Here is a 15902-nt window from a genome sequence, read left to right as displayed (position 1 = left end):
AGCACCCGCATGGCAGCTCACAACTTTCTATAAATCCAATTCCAGGGAACCCAGCACCCTGACAAACATGTAGGCAAAACACCAATGCACATAAGAATAAATCAAAAAGAAATGAGTGTCTAAGAAAAAGATCTTGGAAGGAACAGTTAAGGAGAAGGCATGTGTTGAACATCAGGTTAGAGACATAATTTTAAACAAGACTGGAATGCAAGGTAAATCATCAGTTAGATTATTAGCGATTGTCATTTTGCATCGTGTTAAATGATCTTGCTGCAGTTTCACACTGAAAGCACCTACCCTTCTGGGCCTCTAGCTCTCAAAAATCTACTTCTAAAATGAACCCAACAGCACCTGCTTCATGGACTCTTGAGAAAATCATAATTGTTAATGTGTCCTAAGAATCTACGATAGATGTACTTTTCACTGATGTGACAAACTACCCAAGAAAATCAAGTTCGGAGCAGGAAAGATCTACGGTTCTGTTTTCTGTGTACACTTGCATGGATAAGGATAGCATCATGGATAGCAGGAGCATAGCGAAGAAAAGGCTTCCTTCCCCATGGAAATCAGAAAGAAGGGCAAGACAGGAAGAGCTCAGAGATAAGATGGATGCTCTTAGTGACCCACTTCCTCCAACCAGGCTCCACTTCCTAATTCCCTCCATTTCTCAATAATGACTAAATCTACTGATTAGATCAGAGACCTCATTTAGATCCACCAGTGTGAGACTGAGCCTTTTAACACATGAGCTGGGGAGAGGCACTGGAACACTGGGGTGGCAAATGTCTACCATCAAATGTTTATGTTTAGTTCTCCAGGTAGTCTCCTTAGAATGGGCATGTGAAACATTCAAAAACTGTCCAAATAAAGCTCTCAGGTCCTTCCAGTGCCCTGCATGAATGAAGAACTAAGAGAATAACACTGTAGGGCGGGGGAGTATTTTTCCTGACCACAGAAGCAAAGGAACAGACTTCATTAAGGGAAAGGCATATTGGATTTCAACAGTTCATGAGAGTCTGCACCCCTAAATCTAACATCAGGGCCTAACATACAGGGTTACCATGTAAGCATAGGCAGCAACCTTGCCTCACATGTGACTGAACAGAACACGTGATCAAGAACTGCCACTGCGATCCACTGTTCTGTCACACATGTCCTTCCATGGCTTCCCCATAAGGCGGATTTGTTCCTGAAACATAGAAACTCCTTGTCCCCATGTCTACTCCAACATGGGGAACACACGGCTTGATCACATGTTCTACTGCCTGTGATCACTGAACCCAGAGTCAAACCACCGTGTAAAAAGAGAAAGGTACCCTGGTTCTCAAAGTTTCAGTTTTCAGGGCGTCTTGAAGCTGGTGTTTGAAACACCAGGAAAGTCATTTGACCATCCAGGATGCGCACACTCAGAAAACTTGCTCCCTAGACAAGGGTCCTAAGGACTTGCTGATGTTTCTTGCCTTCTCACTGGCAAGAGCTTCCCTCTTCTTGACATCAGAAATCCCACAAGTGGGGGGAGGGGGGCCATGATTAGCTTTGAAATAGCTGTTGATGCAGACGTAATTAAAACTTTGAAAAGTCATTTCAGTTCACTCATGTAAAAAGTAATACTGAGTTTGGCATACTGGTTATGATAATTTTTCGAGCAAATGAAAAACTTTCCCATGTTAAAGCCTCTAAATTAATTCAATGCAGATCTGTAACGAGCATTAAAATAAGCCCTTTTCTCTCTGTGTATCTTAAAACACCAAAATTTGTTCATTATTCTTCTATGCAGCCATTTCTCATCCATCCCATAGACTTAAATTTTCAGTTAATCTCACATATTCCTCCTTTATACAAAATTTTGAGCTCTCTTTTGAAGCTAAATATTGCATAGAATTGTTTAAATTCTCGGTGTGTCTTAAGATTGAAGAATAAAATGATCTGGCAAGAAGAATGACATGACATTTCTTCCCTTGAAACAACAGGGAGAGCTGTGTGGTGGCCCATGACAGTAACCCCCAGCACTTGACAGACAGATGAGCAGGGGATCAGAAGTCCAAGGCCATCCCCAGCTACCAACATTTGGATGTCAGCCTTGATACATACGTCCTTGTGTCAAAACATTTTTAATTAGATACATGGAGTTTGTTTTTTGTTTATTTAAAGTTACTGCAATTTTGAGGTTATGGGATAGAAGAAGAATAAGTATTGAAAGAAAAAGGGTATGTGTAATAAAACAGAAATACAGAACTGAACTTATTTTAGCACCCTGAGTTGTTCATGGGGTTCCAGAATGAGCCATGCAGGAATATATGCTCTAGGATAGTACAGTCATCTCTGGCATGCTTGGTGAAGTGGTGAGAGTTGTCTATCCTGAAGTACAGTGAGCTTACCAACTGAGGTGGTCACAAATACCAAAGATTCCTACACTTGCAGCCCTCCTCCCAATGACATGCGCTAGCCACAAGGAGCTATGCCCCCTGTGATTCAAAGCAGAGATATTGCCAGAATGTTCTTGGATTTATATTTTTGCAAGGGTGAGGTAAAACGATACCCATGCAAGGACCTTGCCATCAGGGAAGACAGACAAGCAGGAGAATTAAACTATCTGCACAGTAATGTGAAATAAAGGATTCTCATCAACCTAGAGGCGTGTGGTAAGACACGACAAGGATTCTATACGTGAGAGAATTGGTCCATGTGCGTGTGTGGGGTCATTTTCAATAGAGCATTACTTCGGCATGGAGAGAGGTGCCGGTGCTCTCCTTCCTCTCTCTAAACTCACCCACAAATAAAATGTACTTTCTTCTTTAAAAGATGGACAAAATGCGAACCCCCACAGGAAGGGAACGGCATGTCCTTACACTGTCACATATGACACCTAGGAAGGCATTTCCACACTGGAGACTGGCTCATTTAGCACATATGTCTAGGTACAGATAAGGCCAAACACAGTCGCACTCAGAGGCCAACATGGAAAGACTTAGACTTGTAACATAGGGAGGGTATATAGAAACTGAGAGTCTATCTATTGAAATCTGACCCAACTACTTCCCTCTTTAGAATCAAAATTTAGACCTGGGGAGGGAGAATATGAAGGAACAAACTCAGATGCACCATAGAGCCAATTCCTGAGGTAGGATGGCAGTAGGCAGCCTCTCTCGTCTCAGAGGATGGATACAATCGTATCCTAAATTCTTTCCAGTCTCTCCCCCATCATCCACACACATGTGCATGCACACACATACTCATACAAATACATGTGACTTTTTCACATTGACCAGCATGGTTGTTAACTAGTAGTAGAAAATAATAGGTAATCCTAAAAACTCAATATTCCACTTAAGAGAGGAAAATAAATATGAATCCTTCCAAGGGAAGAGATAGTTTATATGCCATCATCATTTTCTACTCTGGATAAGTCATTCAGAATCACCTGATTACAGGATTGTTAGATGTTCTTTGGACATCAAATAGGGTAACCCTGAAATGACAAGAGGAGCGATGGGTACATGCATTGTGGTAGGATGTGTTCCCGTTTTCCAGCCTGCTGTTACATTTTTACAAACTTAAAGACAAAGGAAGACTACATTTGAAATGAACAAACCAAAGTGCACAAAAACTCATACTTGAGTGCATTTATGTTATGAGAATTTCAGAGTTTTTTCAGCAATAAATGGAATTTAGCTGAACAAAGATGTCTTTCTTCACAAAACCCCAAACATAGGTTTTTAGGTATAATCCTATTTGAAAGGAGAAAAGACAAAAACTGAGATGGGTTGATTCTAATAAAGAAAAAAAAAAGAGTAAACCAAACAAAGCTCTTTAATAAAGCAAGGGGATTTTTCTAAGACTTTTGCAGTGCTATTCAGTGCGGTCTCAAAGAAACTCATCTTGGTCTCATTTCCAAACCCATTGAATTACAGACATATTCTGTTGAATGTCAAAGTGTAAATGGTCCTTTTTTAAAGCTGAAATAGACAATCTTGAAAAAGAAAAAATGATAGACTGGTATCACATGAAACGGCCGCTATAAAAATGCCCCATGGACTTGGGAGTCTTCAGACTCTAATTGTCGTAACCGTCCCCTTGAGGAAGTGGCAATGTCTAAGGACAAGCATCTCAATTTCCCTTGAAAACTCACTAAGACCTCTTTGTTGGTTTTCACAGCAAGAAAAACTGGGGGACATCTGCTTCTCCCTCCGCTACGTCCCTACTGCTGGCAAGCTGACGGTCGTCATCCTGGAAGCCAAGAACTTGAAGAAGATGGATGTAGGTGGCTTATCCGGTGAGTCCGCAATGACTATTGATTGTTGTAACCGCTGTTCCGCCGCCGTGGTGACTGAAGGCACAGCACACATGCTACGCCCTCCCCCCCCCCCACTCCTTAACTGATCAGAGTTCTCTCTCCTACGGAGCTGGAAGCAGTCTCGGGATTCAGCCAATGCAGTGCCCCAGGAAGCCACTCTTCGTTTATTGGCATTGGCAAAGACGATGAAATCCATTTTCTTTCCCCATAGCCAAAGTAGCAGTTGTCACTTCTATGTCATTGAGAGCGAAAACCTTGGCTTTTATTTGAAAGGCAATGCCTGTGACAAATTATAGTTTTGAGGATTTTTTTTAATTCACCCTTGGTATTAAAATTTGTATTTTACCTGAAACTTACTAATTAGGTATTTGCTAACCTGACATAATTTTTATAATACTTTTATAAAAAGACAACATTTCAAATCTATACAAGCGTCTTTAAGAAGAAACCCAGGAACGGTTCATATAATTCATTTAATTCTACAGCTTAAGACGGGGGTGGAGGAGGGGAGACTTTGAGCTTGCAAGTTCCATGTAACCCAAGCAGGACACAGCATAGTCAGTGATGGGAACTCTTCTACAAAACAAAGTCAGCTCAAGGTCTGTCGCTTCCAGGACTGTGCATCATTTTTTTTTCTCCTCTGTGTGGTTAAATCAATTATAATTTTAACGTCCCAGTAAATCATTAGGTGTGAGGGGTTTTCCTGACACATCACAAGGTCATTACACCGAGATGACAGTTGTCATTGTTTCTAGCTCTGGAGTTACAAACATGACTTCTTATTCAGTGATTTTTTTTTTATTTAAAAAAAAAAAACATTCTAAAGATCACAGTGATGTAGCACAGTGAGTTTATAAGCTGAAACAAAACAGCTAAAAATCGTTGAAGCTGAGTTCTACTTATTGACCCAGTGATTCTGCAGCCAAATTCCCCTGCTCTCTACATTTATTCTCTCTGTGGATAAGGGAACTTTAGGAAGCTGTATCTTTTTATGTCTCTAGGACCCTACTTTATTTAATGTCTTGCTTCCACTGCTAATAGTAGAACTGGGAAATTTTTAAAGCAATAAGCATAGCTCCTCCTAAAACCATGTAGACTATTTTATGGGCTTATTTGTACAACATATGCACAGATAAGTATTAAACATTTAACAATTATAATTTACTCCCAGATCACAAATTAGCATCCCGAGGAAACTTAAGATGCCGTTGACCTTTCTCTTTGGCTAAGCAGCCATGTCCCATTAGATCTGTAGCCCTCATATAAACCCCACTCCAAACACCCATGTGACTCTTCGCCTCCTCTCTTAAATGCTGTCTCAGCCTCCCTCCTAATCAGCCCTGTATTATCCGCTAGAGAGCCCTGTAACCACTTCACCACAAAACACCCTCCTCATGACTTCTTTCTGGGACTTACAAATGACTTCCCAGCACCTCTGACAGCCATTTCAGCCATCCCTTTTCAAAACTGCTGTTCTTTTCTGTCCTGACCTCTTGACTAGCCATCCCTCTTCTCATCTTCGGGGTCTGCACAAGGGAAGCTGGTCTGGCAGTTTCTATCTGAGTGGTCACAGTCACAGGCACATACAAAAGCTCACTTAGCAACCCAGCAAAGAAGAGCACCAAGGACAACTCCCAGTTCTTGTCACACTAACTTAGCATCATGACGTAAGAGAGGCACAGCCAGAGGTCGGATTTAATTCCATATCCATCAGTTTGCAGTCTTTTTTTTTACTAAAGAAAAGCAGAAAATTTATGGATGCTTCAGAACCCACAGCACCTACCTCCACCCCCATATTTGAATTACCTGGAATGATTCTCATCATTAGCAAACCCTAATTTTAAGGGCTTCCTGCTGCCTGTAGAATTAAATCATAATTACTCTAATCACCTAATGTAGACTCTTTCAGGTTGCGCCATTCTGCATCTCATTTTAGCCAATGGACCAACACACTCATCTCCTAACAAGCCATGGGACATGCTGCTTCCATCCCTAGACAAGCTCCTTCGTCTGGAATTCTCTTTCGTCCAACAATGTCTAGCTAAATCCTCCTCTGTTTTCAGGCCCGGATTACCCGGCAAATACATTCTGTGACTCGACTTTGAGTCAGGCATCGTGCAGAGCAATGGGTTTGCAAATCATGGATAAGATGGTCCAAAGACCGTACTCAGTTTTCGTTCTAATGTGGAGACACAGACCAAAAAAACGCCAATAAATTAGTAGAGTATACAGGGTCCTGAGATGTCAGAAACATTAGGTTGAAATGAAGCAAGGAGGAGACATTCCAAGCAACATTAGGACAGAGATGAGGGAGTGAGCCATGGGTTCAGTTGGGGAGGGAGATGTTTTAGCATGATAGAACCGCCTTTTCTGAGCTGTCTAGGCAGAACAAATCTGTGTCTTTTTAAATTGCCAAAGGGGTTTGTTTACAGTCCTCTAACACCCCGCTTCTTTCTCACTAGACTGCTCTATGTTTATGTCTCCCACAATGCTCTCACTGACGGCTGGCACTGTGCATAGCTGCTGAATGAATAATGAATTATTTACCAAGGAGCTTGGGGCCTGAAAAAACAAGTCTTGCATTGCAAATCTGCTTAACCTACTTACCATTAAGGAAACTTTTAAGCACTCGAATGGGTCATGTCAGAGTAAGCTGACCTATGCGCAAAGAGACCGCGATTATGTAAGCTCTCATTCCAAGTGATCCAAATGCCAAACGACATTGGCCAGAAATGGCTTGGTAAGTAGAACCACAGCTGGCTCTTCTGCCAGAGCTGAAACCACACTCTGTGACGACCCACAATCCGACTTTGTTCGGAGGTCCTCGAGCTCAAACTCTGTGTGAGCTCACCATCACAGAGGCCCATGTATTGACACTGGGCGGGTTCTTTCTTTCCTCGAGGCCTCGGTTGTATTGGTTATGAAGCCGAAGTGCTAAGAAGACCCCGTTCATGAGAAGTGAGTTAGGGAGAGAAGGAAGAGAGAGCTCACCAAATATCACCATGGTTATTTCCGTTAGTCACCACATCCAAGCTACAAAATATGAAAGCCATGGGTCCTTTAGCCAACTGCTTGGATTGGTCAGGAGAAAGACTCGACTATTTGCTAGACACGCCAGATCAGATCCGGATAATCAGGAGGCCAGGTTTTAGACAGGCCCAGAGTGAATTCAGACAAAATGAGGCACCGATCAGTACAACATGGGAGGAAATAGGAAACAGACATTTTTAAAAATGCTTTTCTTACCAGTCTCTGGCACAATCTGCCAGCTTCTTTCTTACCGTGTTCATTCAAAACACAAAAGGTTTTTACCTGCATCACACTCTCACATAGTAAATGATCAAAGTGCCTGCCTTTCAGGCTCACAATGGCAAGTGGGACTGGACTATTCATAATTCTGCAGCACATTCAATTTTTGCATTTGTTCTTGAAAATTTTTCACGTGAGAACTGTATTTATATCATTGTACTCCACCCCGACCCCTAACTCTTCCCATGTTCCCCCTGCAAATTCCCAACCTTATCTTCTTATTATTACACCTATGTATGTAATATATATTTATATATATGCACATTCATACACAGCTATAAATACAATCTGCTGAGTCCATTTGGGGGTTACATGTCTGTGTTTAGGCCTGACCACTTGGTATTGACTAACCTGTCAGGGTATTCATGCCAGAAGACTGAATCTCCCTGTGTTTGTGTGTGTTTAAAATAATAAACTCCATGCTGCCAGACATGGTGATACAGACCTTTAATCTCAGCACTTGGTAGGCAGAGACGGGTGTAACCTCTGAGTTCAAGGCCTCCCTGGTCTACAAAGCAAGTTCTAGGATAGCCAAGACTACACAAAGAAACCCTCTCTCAAAAACAAGTAAATTCTAAATAAAGGGGCGGGGGGGATGGATCTTTCTCTTCTATTTTTTGTTCCTGAATATTACAAAAAGCAAATCAAAAGTTCTGAGAAAGACAAGACAGGGGAGAAGTTGAGCATTCCTATCTTCTTATGTGGAATATTTCCAACATACCATTTGGCTTTTCCTACACTCCCTTCTTCAAGATGGAGAACATGGTTCTAAGGTCCCTCCCTCCACTGTCTGGAACCAAAACATGAAAGTCCTCAAAAGGGCTAAGGCTAAAAGTGGAGCCTGAAAGGGTTGTTGGAAATTAGAGCATCCCTGAAACTGGGAGATGTTAGTAAGTAGAAATCACTGGGACTATTCCCACTCAATTAGCTCTCCCTTTCTCATCTTCTCAGAATCACAAGTTGATTCTCTCTTTTCATCTGAGACTTCTGGCAAAGTATCCTCCTTGCCTGGCTCCATATTAAACAGAACATTGCACCATAAAGTTCCCCTAGCCCTGGCTCCCTGCAGCGAGTACACCAGAGACTTCCTTCTGTCATTTCACTGCTAGAAAACCCTGTCCACATTTAAAAAGGACAAAGGGGGTACAGTCTTGCTCCCTTGATGAGGCTTAGGTTCAACTAACATTTGAAAATATGTATGTGTGCGCGTGCGTGTGTGCGTGTGTGTGTGTGTGTGTGTGTGTGAAAGCATATAAAGCATGGAACAAAGAAGGTTTGTGGAACCCAGGGAAAGGGCTGGTACCATGAGCATCTGCTCCCATTAAGGAGCAGGAGAGGAGGCTAAAAGAAGGGTCGCATGAACACTGAGAAACAACAGCAGCTGAACAAGTATAGCTTAAAGCACTGGTTCCCAAACTGTGGGTCAAGACCCATTTGGGGCCAAAATGACCCTTTCACAGGGTTCAAAATGCAGATATTTACATTACAATTCATAACATCAACAAAATTACAGTTATGAAGTAGCAGAGAGACAATTTTATGGTTGAGAGGCCCCACAACCTGGGGAACTGTATTAAAGGGTTACAGCACTAGGAAGCCTGAGAATCACTAGTTTCAAGGGTCCCCATCATCGTTTTTCTGCTTCAACACTGCCTTGTCCTTGTCCCTACTCTTCTTCCGGCCATCCCCAACCCAAGCTTACAACTCACATTGTAACAAGCCAGTGGTGGCTGGGACATAGTGATCCCAAACTCTTGATGCTAAGGCACGAAGATCTGAGTTTTTATACTCGCATGGATTCCCATGATGAGATCCTGCCTTCAAAAATTAACTAATTTAAGTAGCAAGCAAATAAATGGATAAGAACAAAAGGCCTGGCTACAGGAGATGTCTATTTCAGATAAAGAGCACAGTGAACTTCAAGAAGCAGCGACTATGAGAACAAGGAGTAAACACGGAGAACGAGGGGCTGATGCCGGCGAAAGATTAATGTGCGAGACAGTGAGTTACATACATGTACAGAAGCACATATCTACACGCCAACATACACAAACACATATACATTATTTACTATAAAATACTACATTTTAATTGTTTATAACTTTGTTTTTCCTCAGTCTGCTTTCCCACCATCCTACAAGTTCCCTTAGGAAATATAGCCACATAGAAGCACTCAATTCCAAAAGTACTCCCAGGTGCCCATTAGATTCCATATAAAAACCATGATTGGCAGAGAGCAATCCTTCCCTTAAGGCAAAATTTATCAAGAGGTGACATTTTGACTAACTCAGTCAGAATGCAAGAAATGTTGAAATTTAGCATTTCCAGAACCACCTCAGGGGCTGGAGAGATGGCTCAGTGGTTAAGAGCGTTGCCTGCTCTTCCAAAGGTCCTGAGTTCAATTCCCAGCAACCACATGGTGGCTCACGACCATCTGTAAAGAGGTCTGGCGCCCTCTTCTGGCCTTCAGGCATACACACAGACAGAATATTGTATAATAAATAAATAAATAAATATTTTAAAAAAAAAGAACCACCTCAATCCCAGGTCGAGTGAAAACCTGAGTTTTTTTAAACTTCTTTATTGATTCTTTGAGAGTTTCGTATCATGTACCCTAATTCCACTTACCTCCTGGTCTCCCCTTGCCCCTACAGCACCACCACACACAAAAGAAAAATTAAAAGAAAAATCAAAGCAAATCAAAGCAAGCAAGCAGAGAAACAATAACAAGAACAAAAAAAAAAAAAAAAAAAAAAAAAAAAACAACCCTCTTCACTCCTCCATCTTTCCCACCTCTCTACCATCTCTTCATTCATCCTGGTGGCATTGGGAGCCCCCGTGTGTCACACAGTATAAGCTTTTATCCAATCAACTGTACTAGCAGATGTTCATTGCCATGAGTTACTGGTCTGGTTCAAGGCCTCTGGTTTCTGGTATATCAGCATCACTGGAACTCCTCTGGAATATCTGCCCAGAGTCATGGAGATCCTGCAGGTATCGTTCCACAGGACCAGTCACTTCACAAGCTCCAGCAGGTCCTAGTGAGGTAGATATTAGGGTGGGCCAAACCTGAGTAATAGCTGAGCTGGTCGGTCTGGCCACTGGAGCCACCACCTGAGGCAAGGGGGCAGAGTCAGCTCCCCTATGCTAATGTCCTCAAGAGAACGGTGGAATTTTAAACAAGTCACTCTTGTGTGTCTTAAGTCATCTTAAACTCCAAAACAACACATAAAAAGTTTAGAATGTATATCATGATTTTATTTGAGATCTTTGTCAGCCAAGTCCTAAGGTAGAATTTTGTTGTTGATAATACAGAGGAAAAAAAATACATCCTTTGTCCTACATACAAGAATTGTCTCAAGGAAAAGGTTGTTATTTCATTTAGGAATCTTATATCCTCTTCCTGAAAAGTGTCCTTGACCACATGTTAAATTGTCATCTTCTTCCCCCTCCCCCAATCTTTCACTGAAAGAGGAGACAAAGGCAGACATTTCCTCTTCAGGTTCTGTAATCATTTCCTAACACCCTTGACCACCTTCCTGTCTGTCCATCTATTGGTAATGAAAGCATAACAAAGAAAACTGCTCCAAATTCAATTGACTTGAACTAAAAGCCACTAGTCTGGGAGCTAGGCCAATAAATAAACAGGCAGAAACTTATTTGAGCCAATTAGATAGGGATATGCAAATTAATTGGCCGTGATATCAGGGTCAAGCAATAATATGCAAATACACTGGCTTCTTATTGAGCTAATGGGACAGGAATATGCATAATAAGTTGGCAGTGATGTCAGAGGCTTCATCATAATTTTAGGCTTGAATGTTAAGTATAAAATTCATTCTGCAACATTTCAAAATGCTTAATTATAATTTTGATAAAAATAAGAGGAAGCCCTGAGAAGAGAACAGACTGTTCTAAAAAGGAAGTGACAATTCTCGAAATGACATGGCTCTAGAAACTGAGTTTATAAAGAGTAGGAGTCAAGCCCAGTGCACGTTGAGAAGCAGGCACAGTTGGTAGTACAACAGAATGAGGAAAAAGGTCCCCAGGGACCGAGCAGCTTCCCTAAAATCAAGCGGCAGGCTGAGATACACTTGGACAGAACAGTAAGAACACTTCCTGTAAGCTCTGTCGCCATCAGGGATGGCCCAGGGACTCACCACATATCCCATGAGGTCCCATTCTCTGTCAGGCATCATACCTCTGTCATGTGAGTAGAGACAGTTACACAACACATTGGAGGTAGATTCTATTTTAACGTTCTATGTGTGTTCACAGATTTAACCCCTATTCCAAACCTGTGAGATGGCAGCCTATTTCCATTGCTATTTTGCTGATGGAGCCAAACCACAGCACAGTAAACAACTTGCCCCAAGTCACAGAATCTGTTTTTGGCACAGCTAAGACATCAATGCAAATAGTAATCCATCTTCACACCCGGTTAATTAAGCATGACTTCTATGTCCCACCTAGTCAAGTCAACATGAAGAGCAGGTGACTAACTATATTACGGATGTAAAGACATCTAAAATTTTCACCTGATTTCAAATCATGGGCGTCCCTGTATAAATTACTTGGTTGCTTGCTTCGTGTCACTCGGTTACTTACACAGTAAAATTGGAATTAGTGAGTCTATAAGACTAGACCGCAGATATTAATAGGTTGCCATGTTTCTTGGAGATAAGTTGTCATGCTCTTTCAGTGCGGGAATCTTTGCACACAGAAGTAGGTATTGTTGGAAACAGTGACACCCCAGATATATCAGAGGCACAGTAGAAGAGATGGTGTTGAAGATGGTGGAAAAGAGTCCAACTATAAGAAATGCAAGCACCTTTTATGTATGGGAAAATATCTAACAAAAATATTTGTCTATTATTTAGCTTTATCAATGGCTGGTTCTAGGAGAGAGGGTGTGGCAGATCTGGAAAGCAGACCATATCATGTGAATACAAGTGATTCCTATCTCCATAAATTGCTACTGGATTCTATGGCTCCAAGTTACATGTTTAAATATTGAAATATTTTAGCTGAATCAAAAATAATTGACAAGGAATTGAGTTTGCAATAAACTGCTTAACATGAAGATGAACAAGTAAATACTTTGGGAATCTCTACTTGTCTCAATGGCCCATTCCCAACCCCACTCAGATATTTTGCTGGAAACTGCTTCAACCTCACGTCTGTCTCTCCAGACCCCACCAAAGAGCGGTTCCTCCCTGAGACACTCCTACAGGCTATTTTAGACCTGGACCCTAGACCTGCCATTGCTGAGAGTACTTTGCTTTGTTCTGTTTATTAAACCTGATTTTATTAATTCAGCTGGATTTGGTTGATTATATCAGCGGAGAAACCCACAACTGGGGATTGTCAAAAATGCTTATCAAATATTACAAAAGGAATCCACAGATAGAGACGTAGAAGTGACCCCTTCAGAAGTCCCTGCTTCTTTTACTAGTCACCTTGAATCCCTACTTTGAAATCACATGCTTTCAGGCAATGACTTATGAAACTCAATGAGTCAATGAAAACATCCTCACTCAAAACATAGAATAGAGTTTGGGATGAGTCAATGAAAACATCCTCACTCAAAACATAGAATAGAGTTTGGGATAGTTTATTATCTGTTTCTCCAAGAGATCCACAAGTTGAAGGCTCCTTTAGTGCTACTCAAGAGAGGCAAAGTGGAACCATTAGATCATGGGACCAAAGGTTGGATAAGTAGGTATTGGGGTCCAAGATCCTTTTCTCCTTGCTTGTCAGCTGCCATGAGCTAAGCAGCTTTGGTCCCCCATGTGTTTTCTATTGTGATGTTCTATCTCACCCCAAACTGTGGCATGGAAACTTCCAAAAGCAGAGTAAAGATAAACCTATATTGTGTAGCTCAACTATTTTTCTTCACAGGACCAGAAAGTTACCATACATTTCATTATGGGAAATCTTAGAAATAATTCCCTAGGAGAGAAAATTATAGTCCAAATTAGATTATGGAATTATAGAGTCAATGTAGGGTTCATGTTCTTCTAGAAGATTCTTTAAAGATGAAAGGAAAATGGCCTGCCTTTGTCCACATGTGGAGTACACACAGTTACAGCCACCCACCTCAAACAGACGAGGGTTAAATGACTAGCCACCAGAGAAGGGCAGCCTAGACAGGGATCAAGGGGTTGTCTGTGAAGACAGGCTAAGAAGTTTGGGACTTTGTAGTCTGGGAAAGGAAAGCAGAGCACAAACATGATGAAAGTCTTAAAATCATGAAAGATAGAGGCAGAGTAATACCCGCCTGTCCATTCCATTCTAGACGTAAGAAGTGACCCTGATGTTTGAAAGAAAACAGATGAAAAGAAAGGCCCTTCAGAGGGATCTCAAAGGTACCTTTCCACCCAGGAATTTTTTTTGTCAATTTTCTTGGCTACCTTAAAGTTGGATGGCAAAGGCGAGTTGAGGATCTGGGACAGACAGAAATATAAGGCAGGAATCGGTCGATGAGATTTTCCTGCCGCATCTTAAAGGAGGACATTGCTGAGCCTTTCATGTTGTCTTGTCAGAACCAGTTCCCACCACACCTTTGCAGGAGACGCTCCACCGCTCTGGACCTCGCTGCCTAGCGCAGAAGATTGTGTGCCTGCTCTTTCCTCCCTCACTCAGTCAGTCCACAGAAAAGAACGGGGAGGTTTGGAATTTCTAATAACTGGAATAACAAGTATTCCCAACCACTCCTATTTTTAAACATGGAACAAAAGTCAGTGTTGTCTCTTTCTTGCTCTCATAAGGTTTGAGATTCCTGATAGCAAAGCCTCCAACACCTTAACGACAAAAGCAGAGACATGACAACTAATCTCATAGAAATATGGCAATGACCCATTCCGGAGCTCAGCAGTTAAGAGCCCACCCTCAACACTCTTCCTAAAGGCCAAAGTTCAGTGATCAGCACTGACACCAGGCAGCTCACAACCGTTCTCATCCTACTCTTTCTTGCCAGCCTGGGTGGTTTAAAACAAAAGAGAGAGATCAAGAGATAACAGTTGCATAAACTTTCATGCATTACTGTAGTCATACCTCAATGATGGTCAGAAAGACATTGTCCAGGGAAGAGGTAAAGGCAGAGGATAAGCCTCTGATCGCATCTTGTGCCCAACATGAGAGGACAACACATGGTTCAATATGACGGGGCTGCTACTTTCTGGACTATCTTCCTCAGAAGTCAGAAGAGCATAGCCCTCGGGACTTTCTCACGGCCTTGCTTGGGCTGTACACTATTCTCAGGGTCTCCCTATATTGTTTTCTCCACAAAGAAATGACCTCAAGTGTTGAGTGAAGAAACGTGACTTTTTGACTTAAAAACATAAAATGAACCCATTTTTTTTAAATGGGATGTTAAAACAGCCTTTATCTGAGACTACAGCAACAAGATTGATGGACTTAAGAAATTCATAGATTTCAAATGATTAATGCCGGGCAACAATATGGCTATGTAATTAATTAACACGCTCCCCCCATTAACAAGAAGCCTAATGTACTTTCAGTGATAGTAGGCTTGCAGTAATATTGCACATACATATGTGACTGCAAGATTACATATTTATCTACTTGATAGACTACATTGTTCACGGGCTTCCATTTTCTGATTAATTAAGGAAAGAAATGTGTTCGCAAATGGCAGTGTTCCAAGATGCTACTAGAATAACAGCTTTTGAATCATAAGAACACAAGAAATAAAGAGAAAATAAGCCACAGCCTCATCACTTTCTTCTAAGATGCAAATAAGAACTTCAGTGTCCCATTGAGTCCCCATCTTCCTGTTCCCTTTGAGAAGGTGTCTCAAGGACATAACTTAAGACTACATGTACTCTTCCAGATTTTTTCTGCCTGTATCACTTAAACACATGCATACATGCATGTATAGACGTATGTATATACAAATATATGCATTATATACAAATGAGATCATATCACACTCATAATTTTGGTCTGCCCCCTGTGGTGTGTAACAGAGATCTTCCAGTATGTATAAAGCAGCCAATGCATTTATTGTTTTTATAGCATCTTTTTCTAGATATAGTATCATATGTTTAGTAATTTTTTTTACCAATAAAACTCTATTTGGAAAACTAACTTAGCCAAAGGTTTCCAAACATTACTTGAAAAAAAAATCAGCTCTGGGATAGGAAGAAATGTAAAAAAGATTTCCAACTCCTCAACATCAAGTCAAGCCAACAGATTGAAAGAAAGCTTTTCTCAGTACTCTTGTGATGCAGAAGGTCCCCCCCATGAGTAAAAGAAAGAAAGGCAAGTGGTGGGG

General features: G+C 41.4%; 1 protein-coding gene across 3 annotated transcripts in view; it reads left to right on the top strand.

Moving 5' to 3' along the window:
* The window catches only part of Syt1 (synaptotagmin 1), a 494427-nt gene that overhangs the window by 399094 nt on the left and 79431 nt on the right, over window positions 1–15902 (top strand). For all 3 annotated transcript variants that reach the window (XM_057757847.1, XM_057757848.1, XM_057757846.1), the window contains one exon: window positions 4156–4273. In XM_057757847.1, coding sequence (XP_057613830.1) covers window positions 4156–4273 — 118 coding nt within the window. The remainder of the gene's footprint in view (window positions 1–4155; window positions 4274–15902) is intronic.

Source organism: Chionomys nivalis, chromosome 25, assembly GCF_950005125.1.
Source record: "Chionomys nivalis chromosome 25, mChiNiv1.1, whole genome shotgun sequence".
NCBI classification, from domain to species: Eukaryota; Metazoa; Chordata; class Mammalia; order Rodentia; family Cricetidae; genus Chionomys; species Chionomys nivalis.
This window is presented reverse-complemented; position numbering and strand designations above follow the sequence as displayed.